The sequence below is a fragment of the Symsagittifera roscoffensis genome, chromosome 7, assembly GCF_963678635.1.
Source record: "Symsagittifera roscoffensis chromosome 7, txSymRosc1.1, whole genome shotgun sequence".
Lineage (NCBI taxonomy): Eukaryota > Metazoa > Xenacoelomorpha > Acoela > Convolutidae > Symsagittifera > Symsagittifera roscoffensis.
Genome location: NC_087068.1, coordinates 52,068,114 through 52,093,647, shown reverse-complemented (window position 1 = coordinate 52,093,647; position 25,534 = coordinate 52,068,114). Strand labels below are relative to the sequence as shown.

At 39.5% G+C, this 25,534-nt stretch overlaps 3 protein-coding genes across 4 annotated transcripts in view; 2 read left to right on the top strand and 1 right to left on the bottom strand.

Moving 5' to 3' along the window:
- The window catches only part of LOC134851356 (uncharacterized), a 303,739-nt gene that overhangs the window by 227,738 nt on the left and 50,467 nt on the right, over positions 1-25,534 (bottom strand). The gene's annotated exons all lie outside the window — the stretch shown is intronic.
- On the top strand, positions 611-16,238 carry LOC134851636 (exportin-6-like). The gene is made up of 4 exons (XM_063867810.1): positions 611-1,287; positions 12,839-12,998; positions 13,237-13,648; positions 14,017-16,238. Exons 1-4 carry the CDS (start codon positions 628-630, stop codon positions 16,046-16,048), a joined length of 3,264 nt encoding a protein of 1,087 aa, XP_063723880.1. The 5' UTR covers positions 611-627; the 3' UTR covers positions 16,049-16,238.
- On the top strand, positions 20,772-24,249 carry LOC134851476 (uncharacterized). The gene is made up of 3 exons (XM_063867583.1): positions 20,772-21,445; positions 21,685-22,410; positions 23,562-24,249. The coding sequence occupies exons 1-3, from the start codon at positions 21,095-21,097 to the stop codon at positions 23,736-23,738; spliced, it is 1,254 nt and encodes a 417-aa protein (XP_063723653.1). The 5' UTR covers positions 20,772-21,094; the 3' UTR covers positions 23,739-24,249.

Below are 25,534 nucleotides of genomic sequence, written 5' to 3'. Positions count from 1 at the left end.
GGCCCCACTCCGTATGAAGGACTAATTTAACGGTTAAAAATATGTGATTGTTAAACCTAAAATTAATTTCCCCCTGTTGCAATACGAAGGCAAATAGTTGAAGAGATTCGACAGTTTGAGCATTTCACTTAAAAGTTTGAAAGCTAACATTTTAACTAATGCTAGCTATGATTATATGTTATAGCTTAAGTGCCTTACCCGTTGCTACTATTCGATTCGTATTCCAAATTTTGTAAAAATAAATTAGCCTAGAATAAATATATGATTCCATTTTCTGAATTAGAAATTAATCCTTTGGACCAATGTCTTTTTCGTCTTCAATTGAAGCTAAAAGATAATGCTGGAAAATAGTTCATAGAAATACTGAATGCTATACAATGACTGGCAATTGACAGATTTGTTCTTAAGTGGGATGTAAAGGTAAATTTGATCTTATGTCATGAAATTGAAAATACATGTGAAATATTTTTTAACATTAGTTTTGGCAGGTTTTGCGAACTACATGATAAAAAAGGCTGAACAGAGAAAAAAATGCATTGAACAAAGTGTATAATTTTGCTTACACTTTTCGTCGGAAAATTATCCTGTAACCCGATCTTTTTTCAGTTAAATCTGTAAAATAGAAAGATGTCTTCAACTTGTCCCGAAACAGGACAGCAAGTTCCGACCAGTGATCTGTTGAAGGAAGCACAAGACCTGGAGGCCAGTTTATTTAGTCTAGAATCCATCTTGGATGAGTTCTACAGTCCCTGCTGCACGAACGATAGACGAAAACAAATCGATGATGTTCTTTCGAGGTTTTTCCAACAACAAACATGCCTTCAACAAGCTTTATTTTTCCTTGGCAATTCAAATCAAGATTACACACGGACTTTTGCAATCAACATTCTTCAAGCATGTGTATGTTATAATTGGCCTCGTTATAACGAAGCTCAAAAAAGTGATTTGAAGTTCGCAGTGAGAAGATTTCTGTTTGAAAACGCACAGTCGTCTCAGTACTACGTGCTGAATAAATTATGCAAATTAATTGCGGATATTGCACGTTGTGAGTGGCCGGAAAAAGATCCGGAGTACTTCAATTACATCATGGGTTTCATAAGTCATCAAGAGACGCAACTGGCTGGGTTGACGCTCCTAAGAGCTACATTCGAGGAATTTATTACTCCAAAGGAAACAATGAGTGTAGCCAGACGCGCTTTGCTGGCTAAATTTCTACTGGAATCAGTTCCGAATGTGCTGCAATTTTTGGTGCAATTAATGAGTACGTTGCACCAGTCTCGTGATAAGGTAAGACTTGGATAGATTAGAATACATAATTTTGGTGTTTGTATTTATTTATAATCCAGTAGGCAATACAAAATTCTTTCACATTGCACGAATTCATAGAAATAAATCAATGAAGTCCAATAATTACAGCCTACCTAGGAGCATCAACAGACCAAAGGCCTGCATATTATGCCCTAAACATCTTTATAAAAATCAAACTAAGATAATACAATATAATTAAGACCTAATTAGCTTTTAGAAATTAAATTGAAAAGTTTTTTGTCACTGCTTATTAGGGATGGCCCCGGTATGTGAAAAGGTCTCTCAGTACTCATTAAACTGGAGAGTCTAAGTACCCTCTAGAATTATCAGAATGACTTTTGAGGGCTCAATTGAGGCCTTACTGTGAATTAGTGTAAGCACTGAAAGACACCCGAAGACAATATTAACCAGCTAATCATTATCAATGATGTAACTATCTAGTACATCATAAGAAAACGCTTTAAAGTCATGTTTACTGTTTATTAAACCTAATTTCTCAAAAACAGATAAATTATGAAAGTAATTGAAAATTACAGTCTACGTCTTGTTATTAGGTTATACCTGTACCACTGATATACTTCGGTAAAACTCGTAATGACGAACTTTGAAGCTCCCTCTTTTTTGAAATTCGATTAAATTCGATTGCTAGTCTCAAGCAACTGATTGACCACGCCCTTAAAAAGTTCATATATGCGGAGTTCAAAAACTGTCGCAATACGATTTTCTACAATTTTATCTTCAACACTTTCGCGATATCGTTTGTTGAAAGCTTGCAGTTTCAGAATTGGGGTCAAACTGGTAATAGATGTGCATCCATACACAAGCACGCCATCTTGAATTACTGTTTTGTTTAAAAACATTATAGAAATTCAACAGTTGCTTTCGATGGAAAAAATATGTTTGATACGGTACATGAGTCGAGTCCACAATGTTGCGCTATTTTCGATGGAACAAATTGAAAATGATCTGTGAAATTTAATTTCTTATCTACATCCATACCCAAGTATTTGACAGATTGAACCTGTTCAATTTTTATATTAATGTTTTCTTTTGAATTCATTTTATATTATATTAAGGTTTTCTGTTCATGTTCATATTCATTTTCATATTAAGGTTTTCTGTTGAGGTCTTGCTGAATTTGACAACTTTTCTTTTATCTTGGTATACTGTAAGCTGTTAGATTTCAACCATTGGTTAACATCCTCCAGATCTTTTAAAATGAGTTATTTTTTATTGAATTTTGATTTATAGCTGTATCATCGGCAAACAAAACCGCTTTTTTTTACCATCACATTGTAGTAAATCATTGATGTAGATCAGAAACAGAAGGGGACCTAATACTGAGCCTAGTGGCACACCACAAACAGTTGGTTTTAGGTTGGAAGCAAAATTACCTTAAAGTTCATATTGCAATCGGTTAAACAAATGTTTTTCTAAAAGTTTAACAATGCCTCTGCAACCGTGTAATTCGAGCTTTGAAAGAAGCTTCGTATGGTTGACTGTGTCGAACGCTTTTCGCAAGTCTTAAAAGCAGACCGCTGTTTTCATGTTTTTCACTAAAGAAAGCTGAATGTTGTCAGTAACAGAAGCAATTCCATCCACAGGGACATATTTTCACAAAACCCAAATTGACAATTTGAAAACACTTTCATAAAAAAAACATTACAAGTCTATTATAGATGATACCTTCAAAAACTTTACTAATTGATTTTTTTTGCGGACGAAACCCTCCAACAATAAATCATTCGCATAGATTCCCATCATAATAAACCCCGGAGGACTAAATTACGGTTTAAAATCCTCCAGTTTTTGCTTTGATCAACTTGCGAAATCTGGATGTGGCATTTCTAGCACAGAATGGAATCCTTGGTCAAATCCTTTGAACGTTTTCGCTTGTCGAGATTTCGTCAATTTGCCTGAAAAAGACGTTTACGAAATATGTGTTCACGAAATAGTTATTTAAATAGTCGGGTATATGGCAAATTTCAAAGACTTGCTTAACACTGTTCCACATATAACAGTGACGCTAAAGCAAGGGCCAAAATCCGTAGATACAACTTAAGTTTCTTGTTTTTCTGATACTGGAATGGATATACGAGGTCGAAGATCGTCCAATAGATATCTCGCGATACGCAGCAGATTCTTCGTTTGATTTCTGTCTGGAAATTTGCCTTTTACAGAAACAGTTTATCACGAAGGAGTGCTTAGATACCGAGAAAACGGTGCGAGCCACGAAGCAGTCGAAAATTCGAGAAGCGCAAAGTCAAGTGCTGTTGTTGGAAGTCAAGTGCAATTGTTGGATTCTATTTTTATCTCGATTTTCTCACTTGGCCTTAACAAAGGCAACAGAAGGCTGACGTAGTTTTTGCGTCGAGGAGTTTGTGAATCTATTTTTTTTGATATCGTTGATTTCTATCGCGTAGTCTGGTTCTTGTGTGTTCTCATGTGCCGATGGCTTCAGGAAATTGCCCTTCAAGTCAAGATACTGGCTGTGACTTGCTGTTTTGATTTTACAGCTGGCATTTCCAATCAATGAATTGAAATGGTCCTATCTGCTTTATTGCAATTTTTGTGCAGGGCATTCTGTTCGCTCCTTTTTAATACTTGATCCAAATTTGACCTTGTTGTTTTGCATTGTTTCTAACTGAAATAATTCCTTCGTATAAAAGATCTATCGAATTGGATTAACTTTTGTGTGGAAAGGCAAAAGTCCCTTAGAATGTGGGGCTGTTTAATTGGAAAATTGGGAATTAACTCTCATACCACATATGCCGCATAGCGTGAGGCCGGGGTTCATTTTGACATCTCCAGCCAAAAGAATGAGCTGTCTCTGATGGCCTTGTGTTTCTGAGTCAGAAGCCAAAAACCCGGACGGGATCGTATTGAACCACAGTAGGTGTTTGCCTCGTATGGTTGTTTGTGAGAGGTGCTCGGACTGACTGGGCCACTGTTGGTACCGTGGATAATCGTCGACCTATCGTTTCCGAATTGTCTTTGCCCGTTCCTGGCACCCGGTGTGTTGTTTGCCGCACAAGTGCGCTTTCGCCGGTTGGAGGCCACACATATTTCGTACAAGGTTACCGTGACTCGTCGCACTGGCCATAGATGTGTTGGCCGGAGGTCCATGGCCATGCATGTTACTGGCATGTGAATGTACCACCATCATCGAGTGCTGTATCGGCATCTGTATGTGCAAGTGGGATTACTGGTGACTGGCTCTGCATTGCGTGATGTGTGGCTGTGACGTCAGTACGGGCATCTCTCAGCAGGTCTATCGCATGTGGAAGAGCTGGAACTATAGTCTCCAGACATTCCTGGGAGCCTTTCATGCTTCTGGATAAATTCACAACGATACTACGTCTTCTGATTCCACAGACAGCTATTGACCGCATTGCCATTGGCGTGGTATCAAGCGATTTCCTCATCATTGTGATCGACAGCCCGGGGGCTTTTCGCTCAATCACAATGCGCGTGGCCTCAGGACTACGTCATTCGGCGAGATCCCAGTTCCCCCAATTGTCAAATCCAACCTCTTTTTGTAACCACTGTCCAGAACATTCTTGATAGCCGAAAGCGAATTGGGAACCAGTTTTTTCGCTACCACTGTTGCCGGAAGTCTCTCTGCAAGTACCTTGCGGTTATTATTCCCTCTTCTGTCTTCGGCGTAGTTGTTGAAACACCGATCACTCACTGTCAAGATCCCCAGTCTCATGAAGTCTTCGCGACAACCTTTGTGACTATATCTCTTTTTTGTTAGAATGTTTTTGGCCGTGTCGAACAATTACAAATCAGTGTTTTTTAATCAGACATATATTAAATAAGTTGAGTCCGAGAGGGTTGTCTTCATCATGAGAGTCTAAACAAGAAAATGTTTGAATATGGTCAGCGAAGGTTTTATGAAAAGTATTTGTGAGGTTCTTTACTCAACATTACGAGATTAAATTATGCAGCTGGATTTTCGTAGCTTTTTTTCGAGCTTCTTTTTTTTCACTAAAAGACGTTTCCTTTTTTATCATGAGAATCAAGTTCGTTCGGCAATATGTTCACCCAATATCTGTTTCAAGACTGTTCTTGGGGAAAATTTCATGCTCACCACTACTGGAAAAATTAAGTCCACTGGAAAGAGGCTGCTTCCTGTCAATTTCCCCGCGCCATTTTAAAACCAAACCTGAAATCCTGTGTCAGCTAAGACACAGGTTATTACACTAAGTCAGCTTAGTACATTATCATTGCATCCAAAACCTGCACATTTAATCCAAACCTACATCTTGGGTACAATACGTGTGTACAAAATGTAGAAGGGTAGAATACGTGTCATCTCTTTATCGGCTGGTGTTTTTGAGTCAAGCCAAAAACCCGGACGGGATCGTATCGAGAAGGGAAGGATCTTGCCTCGTATGGTTGTTTGTATGAGGTGCTCGGACTGGCTGGGTCTTCGCCATTCCTTTGATACCGGGGGTAATTGCCGTCTTCTCGTTTCTGAATTGTCTTTTCCCATTCCTGGCACCTTATGTGTTTGTCGCATAAGTGCGCTTTCGCCGCTTGGAGGCCACAAGTATTTCGTATGAGGTTCCCGTTTTTCATCGCACTGGTCATAGATAAGCTTGCCGGAGGTCCATGGCCATCCATGTTACTGGCATGTGAATATGCCACCCTCATCGAGTGCTGCAACATCATCTGTATGTGCAAAAGGGATGACTGGTGACTGCCTCGTTGGCTCTGCCTTGCGTGATGTGTGGCTGTGACATCAGTGAGGGGATCTCTCAGCAGGTCTATCGTATGTGGCAGAGCAGGATATATAATCTCCAGACATTCCTGGGAGACTTTCATGCTTCTGGATAAATTCACAATGAGACTACGTCTTCTGATTCCACAGACAGCTCTTGACCGCATTCCCATTGGCGTGGTATCAAGCGATTTCCTCATCGTTGCGATCGACAGCCCGGGGGACTCTCGCTCAATTAGAATGCGCGTGGACTCAGAAGTCACGTCAGTAGCGAGAACCCACTTCTCTCAATCGTCAAAATCAAATCCAACCTTTTTTCGTCACACCACTGTTCCAGATTATTCTTGATAGCCGAGAGCGAATTGAGAACCAGTTTTTTTCGCAACCTTTCTTCAACTACCGTGCGGTTATTTTTCCCTTTTCTGTTTTCGACGTAATTATCGAAACACCGGTCACTCACTGTCAAGATGCCCATTCTCATGACGTCTTCGCGACAACCTTTGTGACTGTACCTCTGCATTATTGGAATGTTTTTGGCGATGTCAAAGAATTACACATCGGTTTTTTTCAGACATCTATTTAATAAATTCTGAGTCCGAGGGGGTCGTGTTCGTCATGAGTATCTTATCAAGAGAATGTATTAATATGGTGAGCGAAGAATTTCCTAAAAGTTTTTGTGATGTTATACGTGGAAACCTTACGTGTGTACAGTTTGTCGAAAGGTCTGCAATGTGAAAATGGCACCCTGAATATAAAAAGTGTGCAGAATTGGTACCCTGATTATAATCAGCGATTTAATGCAATCGAACACGGCGGTGTACCGGACAAAGTTCACAATAGTTTGGCCTATTTTTTTTTCAAAATTTGGTTTATTTGTTTAACTGGACAGAAGATGTCTAAGCCGAAAGAAAACTTAAATGTTTCCTCTTTTTTTTCCATAGAGGAGGGGCAAAGGGGGAATAGCCAAAGATATCCGTGTTGTTGTTTTGTAGCTGCAAAAGGAGTGGTCGTCTAATTCATGTCTTCATTGGAGTTTATTTTCAGTACGCCACAATCAAAGATTGTGCATATCAATTGATTGTTTCGTCTCGTCTGTTAAACAGTTACTCTGGCTTTCCCAGGATTCGTTAAGATCAGAATGTGAGTTATGAACAATAATAACTTATGGTGGCCCTAACTGTTTCTTTCGACTGAAAAAAAAACATACATTAAAAACTCGGAGCGCAACCAAAGAATAAACCTGTTAATGGAAGAGATTCAAAAACCGATTCAAACAATTTTCCTATTGTTTCTGACCATCTTCTGAGTTTTTTTGCAAGAGTCTGGGCAATGATTCTTCTGTTCATGGCCAACAGGCAAATTCTATAGTTGTTAACATCATTTTTGACCCTTTATTTTTTTGTGGAGAGGGACAATTGTCTGGTTTTGAGAATGTCGTCCCATCTGCTCGCTTTTTCGTCAAACATTTTCCGTACGATAGTAATTATGATACTCTAGGACAAAGCTAGCTTAATATATTTGATCCTGATATTGTTCTTCCCAGGCGCGGAATCCTCTGCCATTATTGCTTCCTCTATTTCTTTGGCAGTGGGCATTTCGTTGTTCCTCATTTTCTGCTTGTGCCACAGGATCGTTTTTATTTTCTTCATCCTGTTGACTGCTCCCATAAGAGTGCTAGGATCTATATCGTAGCGATCTTTGGAGACCTTTTCGAAATGGTTTTTAAACTCTGCTGTGACTATTGTGGTCCCTGTATCGGGTTTCCTATCTCGTCCTCCAAGCTGTCTCGAGAGGCAGTACATAGTACCTATGTCTCCTTTTTCATTGACAACTTGGCACTCTGATAGTAACTTATCCCGCCACTCCATTTCCAGAGTTTTCAGCCTCCGTTTCATGTCACGTCGGGCTTTTTTTAAGGATTTCCTTTTTGCCTAATTGTTTGATATCGTTCACACTCGGGCACTATATCTCTGGTGTATCCATTGTTCCAACCAAGTGCACTTCACGCTATTTCTAGTTACTCTCATACCACATATGCCGCATAGCGTGAGGCTGGGGTTCATTTTGACATCTCCAGCCAAAAGAATGAGCTGTCTCTGATGGCCTTGTGTTTCTGAGTCAGAAGCCAAAAACTCGGACGGGATCGTATTGAACCACAGTAGGTGTTTGCCTCGTATGGTTGTTTGTGAGAGGTGCTCGGACTGACTGGGCCACTGTTGGTACCGTGGATAATCGTCGACCTATCGTTTCCGAATTTTCTTTGCCCGTTCCTGGCACCCGGTGTGTTGTTTGCCGCACAAGTGCGCTTTCGCCGGTTGGAGGCCACACATATTTCGTACAAGGTTACCGTGACTCGACCCACTGGCCATAGATGTGTTGACCGGAGGTCCATGGCCATGCATGTTACTGGCATGTGAATGTACCACCATCATCGAGTGCTGTATCGGCATCTGTATGTGCAAGTGGGATTACTGGTGACTGGCTCTGCATTGCGTGATGTGTGGCTGTGACGTCAGTACGGGCATCTCTCAGCAGGTCTATCGCATGTGGAAGAGCTGGAACTATAGTTTCCAGACATTCCTGGGAGCCTTTCATGCTTCTGGGTAAATTCACAACGATACTACGTCTTCTGATTCCACAGACAGCTCTTGACCGCATTCCCATTGGCGTGGTATCAAGCGATTTCCTCATCGTTGCGATCGACAGCCCGGGGGACTCTCGCTCAATTAGAATGCGCGTGGACTCAGGACTACGTCATTCGGCGAGATACCAGTTCCCCCAATTGTCAAATCCAACCTCTTTTTGTAACCACTGTCCAGAACATTCTTGATAGCCGAAAGCGAATTGGGAACCAGTTTTTTCGCAACCACTGTTGCCGGAAGTCTCTCTGCAAGTACCTTGCCGTTATTATTCCCTCTTCTGTCTTCGGCGTAATTGTTGAAACACCGATCACTCACTGTCAAGATCTCCAGTCTCATGAAGTCTTCGCGACAACCTCTGTGACTATAGCTCTTTCTTGTTAGAATGTTTTTGGCGGTGTCGAACAATTACAAATCAGTTTTTTTTTTTCAATCAGACATATATTAAATAAGTTGAGTCCGAGAGGGTTGTCTTCATCATGAGAGTCTAAACAAGAAAATGTTTGAATATGGTCAGCGAAGGTTTTATGAAAAGTATTTGTGAGGTTCTTTACTCAACATTACGAGATTAAATTATGCAGCTGTATTTTCGTAGCCTTTTTTCGAGCTTCTTTTTTTTTCACTAAAGGACGTTTCCTTTTTATATCATGAGAATTAAGTTCGTTCAGCAATATGTTCACCCAATATCTGTTTCAAGACTGCTCCCCGCTCCATTTTAAAACCAAACCTGAAGTCCTGTGTCAGCTAAGACAACTCCTCGTTATGTTGAGAATATAACACGCGCAAAATCGAAGCTGTTGAACAAAGGTGATCGAACGTTTTCTCGGCCTTTTTAAAGCTTGGTCAATTAGTTTTTGGCTCTCTTGGTAGTCATTACTGTAAAATTCAGTTTACAGTGAGTGATTTAAAATTGGCGCGAGACAAAAAGCTATCGTTTTGACTGCTACACGGAAACTCCCTTACATTAACGCATTTACATACATACACGCACGCACACACACACACACACACACACACACACACACACACACACACACACACACACACACACTAACCAACAAAAACAGCTAGAAGTATATCAAGGATCTTAATTGAGAAACTGGCCTTTAATGCTGACGATTATAATTAAATAATAAATTAAAAATGAGGGTTGAGTGATCGCGATATGCAAAATTTTTTTAAAGTAGACGTGGGGATGGGGTGATGTAAGCCACTTTCAGGCGCTCAATGGGAGCATGTGGGGGAGAGAGGGATTAATGGGTAGAGGTGAACCATTATAAAAGCACCACATTTTAAAAGGTGGAAAAACCAATAATTATTAGTACCTTATCATTGCATCCATTTAATTCAAACCTACATCGTGGGTACAATACGTGGGTACAAAATGTAGAAGGGTAGAATACGTGTCATCTCCTTATCGGCTGGTGTTTTTGAGTGAAGCCAAAAACCCGGACGGGATCGTATCGAATCAGGGAAGGTTCTTGCCTCGTATGGTTGTTTGTGTGAGCTGCTCGGACTGACTGGGTCTTCGCCATTCCTTTGATACGGGGGGTAATTGCCGTCTTCTCGTTTCTGAATTGTCTTTTCCCGTTCCTGGCACCCTATGTGTTGCTTGTCGCATAAGTGCGCTTTCGCAGCTTGGAGGCCACAAGTATTTCGTACGAGGTTCCCGTGTTTCATCGCACTGGTCATAGATAAGCTTGCCGGAGGTCCATGGCCATCCATGTTACTGGCATGTGAATGTGCCACCCTCATCGAGTGCTGCAACGGCATCTGTATGTGCAAAAGGGATGACTGGTGACTGCCTCGTTGGCTCTGCCTTGCGTGATGTGTGGCTCTGACATCAGTGAGGGGATCTCTCAGCAGGTCTATCGCATGTGGCAGAGCAGGATATATAATCTCCAGACATTCCTGGGAGACTTTCATGCGTCTGGATAAATTCACAATGAGACTACGTCTTCTGATTCCACAGACAGCTCTTGACCGAATTCCCATTGGCGTGGTATCAAGCGATTTCCTCATCGTTGCGATCGACAGCCCGGGGGACTCTCGCTCAATCAGAATGCGCGTGGCCTCAGAAGTCACGTCAGTAGCGACGAGAGCCCACTTCTCTCAATCGTCAAAATCAAATCCAACATTTTTTTCGCCACACCACTGTTCCAGATTATTCTTGATAGCCGAGAGCGAATTGAGAACCAGTTTTTTTCGCAACCTTTCTTCAACTACCGTGCGGTTATTTTTCCCTTTTCTGTTTTCGACGTAATTATCGAAACACCGGTCACTCACTGTCAAGATGCCCATTCGCATGACGTCTTCGCGACAACCTTTGTGACTGTACCTCTGCATTATTGGAATGTTTTTGGCGATGTCAAAGAATTACTCATCGGTTTTTTTCAGACATCTATTTAATAAATTCTGAGTCCGACGGGGTCGTGTTCATCATGAGTATCTTATCAAGAGAATGTATTAATATGGTGAGCGAAGAATTTCTAAAAAGTTTTTGTGATGTTATACGTGGAAACCTTACGTGTGTACAGTTTGTCGAAGGGTCTGCAATGTGAAAATGGCACCCTGAATATAAAAAGTGTGCAGAATTGGTACGCTGATTATAATCAGCGATTTAATGCAATCGAACACGGCGGTGTACCGGACAAAGTTCACAATAGTTTGGCCTATTTTTTTTCAAAATTTGGTCTATTTGTTTAATTGGACAGAAGATGTCTAGGCCGAAAGAAAACTTTAATGTTTCATCTTTTTTTTCCATAGAGGAGGGGCAAAGGGGGAATAGCTAAAGATATCCGTGTTGTTGTTTTGTAGCTGCAAAAGGAGTGGTCGTCTAATTCATGTCTTCATCGTCGTTTATTTTGAGTACTCCACAATCAAAGATTGTGCATATCAATTGATTGTTTCGTCTCGTCTGTTAAACAGTTACTGTGGCTTTCCCAGGATTCGTTAAAATCAAAAAGGCCCCCTCTGACAGTACTAGACCCGTTCTAGAGGGGCAGTTTTTGATATGAAGAACCGAGCAAAACTCCAGTGCCTGGTTTCAGTCGGCTGTTTTTATTTAGTGCGGAGAAGTTGTGCCATTTTGCGACTGCAAAGGGGTTTGCTCACAGTCGCATTAAAGAGTTAAAGAGACGTTGGCTTCAATGAAGTGTTAAAGAGGTGGTGTATGTCATGCGGGCAAGCGTTACAGTTTGGGTAGTTGTTTTTGATATTTTTGTTCAATCTCGACAGATAGCTCTTTAATTGCGTGCTATATCCACATCGGAGTTGAGCAAGATTACGTCGTGAGCTTCTGGGTAGGCTGTTTTTTTTTCCAAAGCTATTTCTGGAGTTTGAGAGCTCGTAAGTTTAGAAGGATGTTTGGTAACGTAGCTTTTCACCTCATTTGAATGAATTATTTTAAGAGCGACTTTGTTTTGATCTGGTGTTAGGCGATCATTTTCATCAAGATGTTTTTTGCTGTTGCCGTAGTGTTTTTTTTGGCAGTTGTTGGTTTTTTTAGTCTCGACCTAGGGATCTGTTTGGTCATACGGTGGTCACATCGTTCTTGTTGATGGCATCCAATTAGAAATTGTTTGCTTAACGTTTCATTTTGTTCTTTTGCTGGCAGTTTTTGAGTCACAATGAGATCCGTATTTTCTGTATTCGGTATTTTCGTATGGACCGTATAACAGAAAAGACCCAAAAGTTCATTGAACAACTGAGCACAGCGCCACAGCTGAGCAAACTGAAAATAACACGGCGGGTAGTGTAAGTATAAATATAGCGTCAAATAGTGTAGCACGCACGCAATGCGAACAACGAGTTTCTCCAAATTCGGTAAGTGTATCAATTAGGCGACAATTTGTACAGCCGAGTAAAAAAGTTCGAGATTATTTTAACCAGAGAGTGATTTCATAAATGTTGTGATTGTTAGAAAAGTTCAAATTTTGCGTCCGTAGCGCATTGAGACTTTCATTTAATATATAAGATTGAATCTGAAGCTGGTTAAAGCATTGTTATATACTTTTTTGAAACTTAGTCGATAACATTATTGTCGATCTACTGTCGATAACATTATTTGACAAGCCTGTGAAAGATTTTCAGGTCGTGTAAACGTCTAGATGTAATTTATAAAAAATGCCCATAGTTCGGGGTTGTTATTTAAAAAATGTTCCAGAAATACGAGAAGAGTCTCATCTCGGAGTGTCTACAGACTCTAACACAGATGCTCACTTGGATTCCCCTGGCCAACAATCTGAATAACCAACTAGTCATGATTCTACTTGGATACTGCCAGATTCCATCCTGTGCTGCCAATGGACAAAATTACCAACCAGGTAGCAGTTCGATTTCTAAATGAGTAATTTGATCAAAAAATATATAAAGGCGGTTTATGACTACAAATTTTCCCAATGAAAATTAAGAAAAATTCTGGAACTAGCTTGCGAAACGACAGTTAAGTTATTGATTCAGAATGCTTTTTTTCAGATAACGTTCGAAGTAATTTTTAAAAAATATATAGAAATTTGTCAGCTGAACTTCAGCTCAAAAATAAATTCTTGTTGTTGTGATTAGGTGACGACAGTCTAAGTTTACTCGCTATGGACTGCCTAAACGAAATCATGGCCAAAAAGTGTGTCCCTAAAGACACTCAGTCATTTCTGGTCACGATATTCCACCACTCGATGAGCATGATAGACATCAACAACTCATACCCGGAATCGTTTCTGTCCAAACTGGTGTTCTTTCTTCAACTCTTGGCTTCGTCTCAGTTTGCGAGATTCGAGGCACTGGAGGGGTTCCCAATGGAGCATTTCTTGACTCAGTTGTTGAGTTTTACGTTCAGACAGGATATTTCGGAGATCTATCTGTCGTGTTTGGAAGTGTGGAGTGCTATTTTGGAGCACCTCAAATCGACTGTGGATAAGAGGGAACCAAATGGCGAGATAGATGTTCTGTACAGAGCTACAGTGAAAGAGTTATGCAGGTTTGAATGCCTTTTATCTGTTAAAAGGTTTCAGTTGATGTTATATTTCTGATGCAATGCCAATATTAGGATTTACGAAGAAACCGAGGGTGATATACATGAAAATGTGCAACTTCGGACGTATTTTTTTGGAATTACGAAACTTTCATCAACCATCGATCAAAGATGTCCAAGTTAAGCAGTCAGAAGCTATAGCGGAAGGTTTTATAGCTGCGCTTAAATAACGTATAGCTTCCTTGCAAGAGCTTGCATCTCGTAAATTGTAGAGCGCATGCAGGTTTCGAACTGGCAAACGAGGATTGCTGGCGAGCATCACTAGTACTTGCCATCATTATAATTTATGGCATAATATTTTGTCTGTGTTTCAGCAAAATCCTTTCGAAAGTGACCTTTGCCGCTAATCAGACTTTCTTGGATGAAATTGACGACGAAACTCTAGATGATGACAAAGAAACAGACTACGAAAAGTTCCAGAGAATCAACCTGGAACTGATTGCTCTTTCCAGTGATCTATACGCACCTGAGATCTTATCTGCCGTGAATTTTCTCTTTTCAAGTTTGCTGCAAGATTTCAAAACTATTGTTACGTGTATCCACAAAGGTGATGAAAACGTAACGTATCAACTTCTCATTAAAGGCGAATATGACAATTTGAGATTGCATTGTAAAGTAAGAGATCTGGCGACTATTTGTAGACTTATAGGAATGATAAACGGAACTTTCTTCTCATCAATGCAAGTATCCGATTCCTCCGACGAGTGTTTGCCGAGAAAGTATCTCTCGGGTTTGGTTTTTATATGCAAAACGAATCTACAGTTCTCGCTTTACAAAATTGAAGGAGCAGGACTCTCTGAAACTCTTCATAGTGATTTTTCGAACCTTCTGGCCTTAAGCTTGGGTGCGAAACAGTTAATGATTAACTGGCTATCTGCATTTCTAGGACAAGTTGTCAAGCTGGAAAATAACGAAGCCTTAGAAGAGATTCAAAACATTACGAATGAATGTTTCGAAATGGCTCATGAAATAATCGAAACTTTTGACTCAAGTAAAGCGGTATTTAGTCGTCTGCTTTCCCAAATTGTGTTTTCACATGCTTCAACTGTGAAGGCGATTTTCCTCCTTAAACTGCCAAGTTTCTATAACCTCATCAAATCGACATTGAGTTCAAATTTCTCTCTGCTGCCCTTAGACGTGCAATGCAAGTTCGCCCAATCAGTTTGCTGTGGTATTATAGCATCCTGGGCTTACAGTAAAAATCTATCAACTGATTTTTCTAACTGGGAATCAAGAGTTCCAATTTTATCCTCGTGGATCTCAGAACTGTTCGGAAATTTTCACATGCTGGCCCAAAAACAAACATTGTCAGCTCCTGAACTGAAAGAAATAGAACGTGGGCTTGCGCTGTTTACATCTATTTTGATGTGTTTGCCAGGAGAAGTTAAAAGAACAAGGGAAATATGTCTGGAACATTTGCACCCTCTGATAGAAGATGTACTAGTGCTGTCCTCGAACCATTTTTCGAATCCGGCTTTGTGCGGTCAAATCCTAGACGGCTATCATTCGATACTTGAATGCCTGAAGTCTCAATTGGGACCCGATAAAATTTCTCTGATAATTAACAGTCTGATAAACCAGCTTACACCTGAAAAGGTCCAACAGATTTTCTGCAGAAAATCTTCGGATTTGGAAATTGAAATCATCTCGAAGTTCGTGAAAACTTTAATGCGCATAGCGGAAGAACCTTCGAAAAAATTCATGGTATTTTTACCTGGGATTATAACTTTTGTATGTGAGACGATTGCCCCTCTGATTAATCAGGAGAATTACTACTCGCCTGACTGTATAACAAGTATGCTTGATCTTCTGTTCCAAATCCTGAAAGTTCATTGGTCAAAATTCTTCGATGAATCGGAAGGTTCTGTAACACGTGATCATTTTGTGTCTCTTGTCCAGATTTTTGGCCAGTGTTTGCTATTTCCGGATATAAATGTTTACAAGCATGCTATAAACGCCCTTCAACGCTTGAATGAAGTGTTTCAACTTTACAATAATGAAATATTCAGAACTAAATTACGGGATTCGTTCCTAATGTTGTTAATGACCCAATTACTAGAAAGAAACCAGTTACTTAACGAAGAGGAAACGTTGCAAGGTGTTCATTCCCTAGCCTTAGTTGATTTCTCGAACTTTCGAGGGTTTCTTTTGCAATTTTTTGTCTCCAAATGTCAAGATGTCCCTCAAAATGAGATCGAACAACGGATGTGTAGCTTCGCGTCAGATACTGATTTGCCAACATTTTCGAGTTCGTTGAGTCAACTGACAGCTGAAATGAATTATATGAAATCGTTGTATGCGCCAACAGATCCGACGGCTATAAACTTCACCAATTTAACGCAGTGAAGTTTTGATGTTATTCTGAAGTAGTGAAAAAATGAATGTCAATTATGATCAAGTTAACATATTCTCAAGAACAAAGTAGCTATCTTCCAAAAAAATGAAGTGAGAATGAATTTTAGTTTTGGCTAGAATAAAAAGCGAATGCGAAGCGAAAGCGTACCATATCCTTTTTTTGTTCCTTTATGTTTTCGTACAAACGGCTGATACTTCTTGGGTTCAAACTAAAGCATTCACATTTCTGTCTAAAATGAAGGGCTGCTTTTTTCATGAGAATTGTTAAAATTAACTGCCTGAATTGTTATAAAAGGTGCTTTGAGTAACGAAACTGATTATATTATGTATTTTTTACTTTTATAAAAAAAATCGGAAAAGTATAAAACGTAGTCGCCAGTTTTCTTAGTTTGAGTCATGTTCTACGCATGAAGATGGAAGCAAGAAATAGAAAGTTTACAGGATTATTTAAACGCAGTCTTACCACATCGAGAAAGCTATCTGATAGTTGCTATTACAATCTAAAGAACCTGAGTATCCTGTATAAGAAACATTTTCTAATACTAGATTTGATTTTGACGCAAGTTTACTCGATGGTGTCAATAGACACCAGAATTTTGTCGCAGCAGTTTCATGTTTAAAAAGGTAAGAGGCTTAAATGTATTTTCAATGAAATTTCGCATGTTCGGATTTGGCTGAAAAGTCACGTTTTCTCTTTGCGATACTTGTATTGGGGGTTAACGGCTCTTTTTGCATATTTTGCATAGTTTATTGGCTTGTTCATCAAAATTTTGTTCCGAATTCGGATTGACTAATTTGCTACTAGCTGCGATTTCAGATATCACCGGTTTGAAATTATGGTTTTGCGTCTCATTTCGAGCGAGTAAAGCGAGCAAGCAGGAATATTCATGCCTAAGTAAGGCCGGTTAAAATAGCCTGTTTATCCTTAAATTTAGTTTTACTTGAGTATACTTTTTTGGAGTTTTATTAACGCCATTTTGAAAATCAAAAGCTTAAACTGTCTAAAACGCCTAAGTTGAAGTTTTTTTTGTCCAGATACTTTCATCACATCACGCAGAAAAAAACGTCACTAATTAGGAAAAACTTTTTTTTTGTATTAAAGACTATGGTCGGAACGTTCTGTGCTACTTGCGCATTAACCGGCTGTCCTTGTTTTCGTTGATTTTCATCGTTCGATTGGAGAAGGGTTGTCTTCGTTGTGTTAGGTTTTTATCCGGCTACGGCGAAATGGATGACATCTCCTCACTCACACGGATGGCTCGGCATTGGGCAAGACCGGGTCTATGCAAAAATAATTATGAGAAATAGTCCAGTTTAAGCTATAAACTGTCTAAAACTCTCGAGTGATCCATCATTTTATGGCGCTTTCTGTCGTGACTTTCAAGAGTCTAGAAAAACAGTTTTAGCATTATTTTCTTTTTTGATCTAATTTCGAGCGAGCAAAGCTAGCGAGTAGATGTTGTAATAGGGAAAGCTTTCATTTAAACTTTGAAAAACTTATTTATACTCCAAGAAAAATATTTTCCGAGGCTTCACATGTTGTTGTTGCTGTAGCTACATCGATCTCTGCTTCGAGCTTCTGATTGAATTAGAGAGATTGATTATGTTTGAGATAGAGAGAGAGAGAGTTAGGGAAATTTCGTTCCTGTCTGGTCATGTTGGTTTCCTCTCGTTCAATCTATCACTGCAGCTCCCCCAGGGTCTTAAGCGGCAAAACCGACGTAAAACGGGAACCACCTTTTCCAGAGATAGCGTCTCTGTGCTGGTGTCGGCACCTTCCCTCTGTATAGCACACTCAAGAGGGAGGTTTCGGTGTGGTATTGAAACCCGTTCTAGGGGCCAAGTTTTTCGGCGTGCGGAGAACCGAGTGAAACTCCATGCCCGGTTCAAGCGGGCAATTTTTAGTTAGTGGGGAGGACCGAAAAAAAACTCCCGTTACGTGGGGTTATGTGATAAGCTGCAGATGTTCGGCAGCTTCTTCGGGATTCTCCCATAAGCTCTCGATGGTAAGTGAGGTTGGGTACATGATCTGTGGTGTGTGGTCCTATGTAGCAACTTGGGCAGACATCGGGTATATTGTTGTTAAGCCTGTGGTGGTAGCTGGAGAGGTGAGTTGAGTATCCTGATCGCAGCTTTGACAGTGTGCATCGAGTTTTCCGGTCAAGTTTGCTTTCGTTTGGGGATAAAGTTGGAGATGCTCTACCAAGTAGCTGAAATTTTTCGTTCAGAAAGTTTTGTACTTCTGTTGTGTGAAGGTTTTCGTTTAGAACATGTTCAATGTCAGGTTTGAACTTATGTTCGAGGGTTTGTCTGATATTCCTGATATTCTAAAACAGTGTGGTGGTCAGCACTATGCTCCTGGTAGCACCCGAGAAGAAACTGTTTAGATAGCCTTTAATTGTGTTTGTTAACCAGTAGAATTTTGTTTCATCATGCAAATCTGTTATGTCACTTATTCTTAGGCATCCCGTAGTTGTTTTTACGGCGTTGTTTTGCTTTACTTGTAAACGTTGCCAGTTGGTGTAGCTAAGTCTTTGGGGCAAATTGGAGCTGCGTAGTTCAGAAACTTCTTTCCTATTGCCTTGTAAGTTACGCTGAGTGTTTCTTTGGAGCAACCCCATGTAGTGCCGGCAAGTTTTTTGAGTACATTATTCCTTTTTTGTAGTTTGTCACATGTTTTAGTGCAGTGTTCATTAAAATTCAATTGGTTGTCAATTGTTGCTCTGAGAGTTTTGGGGTTGCGAGTAGTGGGCGGGTTAGTTCCGTCAACCATTACTTTTGGCTATAAATTAAATTCATTCGTCCATGTGGAAAAAATTGATTTCGTGAACTTATCTTTTAATAATGAAAGATTTCTGCCTGTTATCCAGGTGTTGAGGCTGTTCAGGTCAGGGTCCATGTTCGCTGCTAAAGTTTCAATATTGGGCCCTGGTGTTGTGAGGATAGTTTCATCTGCATAAGTAGTCACTTTGATGTTATCAATCTATGGTAGAGGCATTTTTGACATATAGAGATTAAATAGGACCTGAGATAGCACACCACCTTGTGGGACACCTTGTTTCACCTTCACGAGTTTGGATTTAGTGTCTCTGAATTCTACATATGTATGTCTACCTCGTAGGTAGGCAAGAATCAATCTTCTGGTGTTATTAGAAAGATTCGAGCTGGCGATGTCGCTTAGCAGATGGTAGTGGTCAACAGTATCAAAGGCTGCAGTCAAGTCGAGGGCGACCATTTATGTTCTTTGACGCGGTTTGGCCTTGCTCAAACCAGCTTTTATGCAGAATTAGATAAAATTAAGGGCAGTTGTTGTCGATTTTTTTTCTCAACCAGTTTTGGTGGTGTTCCTGAAAATTTACATTAAAATTGAATTCGGGTAAAAGTAAACGCTCTAGGAGTTTTGCCACTGGAGAGAGCGCTGCAATTATTCTGTAGCTCATAGCTTATCCGGGGTCTTTACCGGGCTTAGCCAGGGGTATTACTCTTCCCACTTTCCAGTTTTCGGGTATTGTTGCATTACTCAATGAGAGGCTTATCAACTTACTGAAGTATTTGATGGCTTGTTTTCCCATGAAATGTAAATGGATTGTAGTGATGTTATCAGGTCCTTGCGCTTGGCTTTTCTTACTGGACTTTATTGCATTTTCCATCATCCAATGCATCTAGTCGCTAATCCTTGTTTAACTTATGTACTAAGCTTTTGTCAAGTTCACTTTCTAGAAAAAAAAAACTCAAATTTGAAAAGAAATATATTTTTGTTCAAGGTAGGTCGGAAACTTCGGTGCTCCATGCGCAGCAACCTGCTCCTAATGTCTTAATAAGGAAATAATTGGAGTAGTTATAAAGTGCGTCAAATCTATACGGATTGGATTATCTCATTGTGCGCGTTGCATGCGCTGGAAAAATGCATGGCTTAAGTTAAAGCAATATGATTTATAGGTCTCATTATTTCACGATAAAACTCAGGCAGAAACGCGATCTGTACGATAGCGTCTATGTGGCATAGAAGTCCTCGTTAAAAATTCTAGATAACCGAAATTGGTCTGAAGAAAAAACATCCGGAAAAAGTATTCTGTTAGTTTTCTAAATCTGAGCAATCAGTTAAAATTCAAGTTATGCATTTCAAAGAAACTTATGAAATGGATCTACCTAACAATCGCCCCCTTTGAGTAAAAGGGATTTTTTATGTAGGTTATAGCAGCGAACTTTTGACCAATTAGATTAAAAATTCGAGTTTAAAACCAACGCTCTAGTGGTTATTTACTGCTTTTATTTATAGGGGTGGCATTTTTAGTATATACTATAGGGGAGATCGATTCTTCGGGAGTTTCAAAGAACCGAATCGCGCCCTTTTACTGGACGATTATGATGGTACGAAAAATTAGAAAAGGTTTAGGTTCCGTTTTTTTTGTGCTGGCACGAAATGTCGCTCAACGAAGAAAGTATTTTTAGGCAATTTAGGAACGAGCGTTGGTAATTACTTTTATAAATGACAAAAGAGGGAAACTCTTTATACAGTACCAATTCTTTATAAGTGAAACGGCGTACAGTGTCTGCGGGACATCAATTTTTTTTTCTTCAAATTACCAGGACACGTAAATTCGATCTTCTCTCTGTCTTACCATTACAGTAACAAATCAACGTCTCTGCTGTTAAATACCATTCATTTTGAGCCGCCGTGAAAATGAAAATTCATATACAGAACACACTAGGAACCAATTTGCCACTTTTCGGTTTTATGTTTTAGATTGTGCTAATGGAGTTGATCTATTGTGCAATAACGAATGCAACCAATTATTTATGAAGCTAGTCCTCGGCCACAGAAATACTTAAAACTATGAAATTGTAGTTACTGACTTGAATAAAAATTTTGAAAACGCGGGAATCTCTTTGAAAGAGGACCGTCATGAATAGAGAAGAGCTCGGGCTTAAAAATTCAACGAAATATATTTTGAAATCTCGTCCTTATTTTCACCCAGTAAGGGAATTATTAACGACTTCTAACTTCGGAGCAGCTGCTGGTAATAGTCCGATATTATGGTGCGTTCAGTCGAACTTAGAAAAGTGCAGTTTAAAACAGTCGAAACTCCGCAGTCTATTATCGATGTCACACTTCACATCAAAGGAGACGACGACGAACATACTGCCGACCCGAAATCAGAGTCGGCTTCGTCCTCGAGTAGGAGTAGCGACATCACGGTCAGCTCGGCCGAGTTCAACGAAGAGGCGGCTATTGGTAGCAAAGAGTTCGAGATTGCAGAGGCGGCAGAGGGGAACAGGGATAAGAAGGGGGGAGGAGTGGTCTACGGGGGAGTGAAGCCTCTGAGGGGGAGACTGCTGGCATTTGTATTCTGTATTCTCGTCACCATCATACTCTCGCTAGTCAAGGTAAAACTCATTACAACGGAATAGTAGTGAATTGATTGCATGCAGATAAAATACAAAGTTTTTTGGTTTTCTCGAATGAAAACTGTAGAACAGGTATTAGATAATGAGAATTCAAGCGATTGGACAGCATCAATTTAAGCTCTGAACCTTCAACTTTAAAGGGGGGCTGGAAACTGCTGTTTGACTGGTAATAGAAACATATTGATAGAGGACCGTGTTTAAAAACTGTTGTGTTTTAGGCAGTTGACATCGCTCCGGCTTCAATTCTGGTGACTCGAAACATAGTCCAGTTCCTGCTTCTATCGGCCTACAACTGCTGGGCTATGTCATGTATAACTGACATCTTGAGACACCACTTCAAAATCATATTCACTCGAGCACTTGTTGGGACTTTTGTTGTCACTATTGTATACTGTGTATCCAATTTCATCTCACTCGCCAAACTGGGAATCTTGAACCAACTGACGCCAGTTTTTACTACGATATTCGGAGTCCTGATTCTAAAAGAGAAACCGACTTTCTCAGAATCTGCCCTCAGTTGTCTAGCTATTATAGGCTCCTTTTTCGTGATTCAACCTGAGTTTATATTCGAAAAAGCTGACGGCGAAGTTTCGGACATTGTTGTGGTTTCGAAATACGAGTATATTGCGATGGGAACTTTGATGTTGGCCGTGGCGGCGGAAGGCCTCGCGATGGTTCTGAACCGAAAAGCGGGACGAAAGAACATACCGTGTACTGTTCTATTATGGGCTCAAAGCGCAATCGCGATTCCAGTCGTAACTGGAATGCACGTGTTTGTATCGGCTGGCAATTCTGTGTTCGGTGGTCTTAAAGATTGCAGTATCTTTGGAATGTCGGCTCTGTGTGCGATTTTGGTTCTCGGATTTACGAATCAGACTATATTTCTGTTTGCGAATAAGTATGAGAAGTCTTCAATCGTGGCGGTGATTGTGGCGTGTTGCAAGGTCTCATTCATGCAGAAACACTTCATTTGATAAGATTTTGCTTCGTGTATTATTCGCCATAAAATACACTCTTGCAGCCAACGCGATTACTATTTGGCTTTTAAAATGAACCTCCTTGGATATTATTCTACGAAATCCACTTTTTTGTCGCCAGGCTTTAATTTTTTTTCTTAGAGCGTCTGTAACTCCATTATGAACAAATTTTTTCAGGGGGCGTGCACGCTGAAAATGCGCAATTTTTGGTCAAAACATTAAAATTGCTCAAAGCTGTTTTTTTTTCGGGTGTTCCCGGAACATGGAAAACGACGACCCATTTTATTACTCTTGCGATAAGCAAGAGCGTTGCAATTGGGTACTAGACTTTTTCCCATAACCAATTTTTTTCACAGAACGGACGAAATGGTAATCGTTAACAGTTTAATATCAACTACTGAGTTATTAGTATGGTCAGTGTATTGATTGCATATGGTGTTTGGGTGCACATTGAGAGATCCTGCCAAGTAAATTTCAAGTCGCGAAAAGTTTTGTACATTTTCGGCGCCGGAGGCCGGTCGGCTTTAATTTTGTCGGATTGTTTACCCAATGTTTTGTAATTAATTGAGGCGGGCGTGTTCACTCATTTGCGTGCCTTTTTGCTATAATCACGATATGTAGCATTGAAAATTTCATAGCATCTGTTCTCTGCTTTATTTATGACTAGTGTTTGAAATGTATGAAGTTTGTGGCCGAGTGGTTAGTGCGTGAGGCTCAATTGTCTATATCGCAGTAGGTCACAGATCGAATCCGAGACGTAGCCGATTTTTTTTTAAAATTCGAGGCTTATTTCTATTTTTTATTTTTTCACTTTATAGAGCTGCCTTGTCGTGTTCTCGCTGATGTTTGCGAAGCTTCGTCTCGGTGTAAAACTCTTTCATTTACCGGTAATAAAAAATCACGAAACACAATTTTCAAATTATTCTCATTTTTATTTGCAATTTACTGCATCGCTAGTTACGTGAAGCTCGACTTCGCCTGTTTGTGAAAAATGGTTTTGACTGACTTTACTTCTCTCGTTGAAGCTGTAATTTTCGAGGAAAAACTAATTTAATAAGCATTGTATTACTGTATAGCTTTGTGTCGTGCTAAGTCTATCTGCTTGAATGCGGACATAGGTTGTCTTCTTCTTCATCGCCGACTTTCTCTTCTTCCCAGACGAGATGCAATACAATTACTTCCACTATATGGGTGGAGTGTTAATTGTGGGTGCCATTCTTGGACTCCTGATTTCGAACCACTTTAGACAGATCTCATTCTCACACTGCAGCGATACATCAAAAACTGCAGATTAGCACTGGTCCAAACAGGCTCTCGGTTATCAAATTTGGGTCAACAAAAACAACCACGTTTAAGGTCAACAAAAATAGATGTCTGTATTATCAACAAAAAAAAATCAACTGAACAGAACTTGTATTCGTGGCGAGAGAGTACTACACATGTTCGAACATCATTTAAATAGAATGGATTGAAATTGGTGACTTGTCTTGACATTGCTTGTAATCTGATTGATATAAACTGAACTGACTGATTCATTTATCGTACAATTGACTTGAAATAGACTTATTAAACTGTGAATTAGTTAAGATAATATTGTAAGTTCGACTGAATCTAGGAGGCTTGTTTTTTTTTAAATCAGAATTTAAAAAATTGTCAGAATTGCAGATTGTAATAATCAGACTTTTGAAATGTTGAGTTACTTCAAGAATATAACTGTAATTCTGAAACAAGTCAATGAACTCAAGAAAACCGAAAACAAACTTCTTTAAAATTTTGAAAAAAATTCTCAAAAAAATCACTTCGTGTAAGCTCTTTTGAATTTCAAGAAACCTTTATAACCGACATTTCTTGCATCAATAACATAATTCGAGAAAACTAGATCTTTGCTGGAGAGGGTAATGTCCCTTGCATTTAGCATATGAGTTTGAATTTCTATTTAAAATAATCAAAACGCGAGAAAAAAAGTTGTTCAAAAGTTTTTCCTGAATAAAAAACACAGCAAAATAAGAGATGCCTTGATAAATCACTGCGTTCAATAATACTTAATGATATGATTTCTACGGCGCAGTGCTACTTAATAAACTTGAAGTGAAACAAAAAAAGTTTTTTTTCAAATTTACTCGTTCAGTTCAATCGTTTCATATGTTGACTACCCTCTCCTCTTATGAAAGGCTACTTCAACTACTGAGCTTAAAACAATTTTGTACCTTTTACCGAAAACCTTAGATCCATTATGCTCCTTATCTTTTTGTAATAAAGGGAGCGGGTATTTAACAAGCTTCAACTCATCTATTACATTATTTGTGATGTATGATTAAGTATTGGGTTAAATAACTTGCAGTTGCTAAATTTGGTGCTCTGCCATTTTACATGATTTAAATCCGTAATTGTCTTAAGCAGTTTCGTTCACATTTTCTGTTGCTTAGTTTAAGTGTCACAATTCGGTCATTTTCGACCGACTCATACTCTTAGTAGCAATAAAATGTACATAGCCTATTCAGTAGTATACTCATTTAGAAAATATTAATAAACATTTTGAAAAAATGTTCTTTTCCACAATTGAGACATCATAGCAGTGCATCATAACAATACTGCTCGTATATCAGGGCAAGGCCCTGAATGTTCCGACCATGTCCTTAATCTGTATCGAATAGTTTTTGGGAAAAGAAAATACTGAAAATCTATAAATTTTGGACAGTAGATCAAAGATCAAATGTGAAATTTTTAGTCGTACGAAATTAGTACGATCAATTAGCTGGTGCTAGGGTTTTCAGCAGAGCGGTTTTTTAGCAGACTCAGAATAATTAGAAATTCTGATAGAGGGACCGACCTTTTACCAGAAAAGCTCTAACATGGACCTTTTTACCAGACTCGATAAATAAATTTGATTGACAGATGTAATGACGCTGTTTAGTCTAGTTAACTTCCACTAGTTTGTTATCTTCCACTAAGTTTAACTTCTCTTAATTAAATTATTGCATTGTGGTCTGGTAAAAGGTCAGTCTGGTAAGGTTACGTAGCAGTATTTAGACAACCGCATATTCCTACTGGTCAATAAACAAACACTTAACGAATCGGAATCGAGACAAGG

What these genes read in the sequence shown, in the direction of transcription:
- LOC134851636 (XM_063867810.1), top strand. Translation starts at nt 628, where the DNA reads ATGTCTTCAACTTGTCCCGAAACAGGACAGCAAGTTCCGACCAGTGAT. An exon ending in TGGACAAAATTACCAACCAG is followed by an intron (nt 12,999 to 13,236) that starts GTAGCAGTTCGA and finishes TGTTGTGATTAG; the next exon opens with GTGACGACAGTCTAAGTTTA. An exon ending in ACAGTGAAAGAGTTATGCAG is followed by an intron (nt 13,649 to 14,016) that starts GTTTGAATGCCT and finishes TCTGTGTTTCAG; the next exon opens with CAAAATCCTTTCGAAAGTGA.
- LOC134851476 (XM_063867583.1), top strand. Translation starts at nt 21,095, where the DNA reads ATGGTGCGTTCAGTCGAACTTAGAAAAGTGCAGTTTAAAACAGTCGAA. An exon ending in TCATACTCTCGCTAGTCAAG is followed by an intron (nt 21,446 to 21,684) that starts GTAAAACTCATT and finishes GTTGTGTTTTAG; the next exon opens with GCAGTTGACATCGCTCCGGC. An exon ending in TGATTGTGGCGTGTTGCAAG is followed by an intron (nt 22,411 to 23,561) that starts GTCTCATTCATG and finishes ATGCGGACATAG; the next exon opens with GTTGTCTTCTTCTTCATCGC.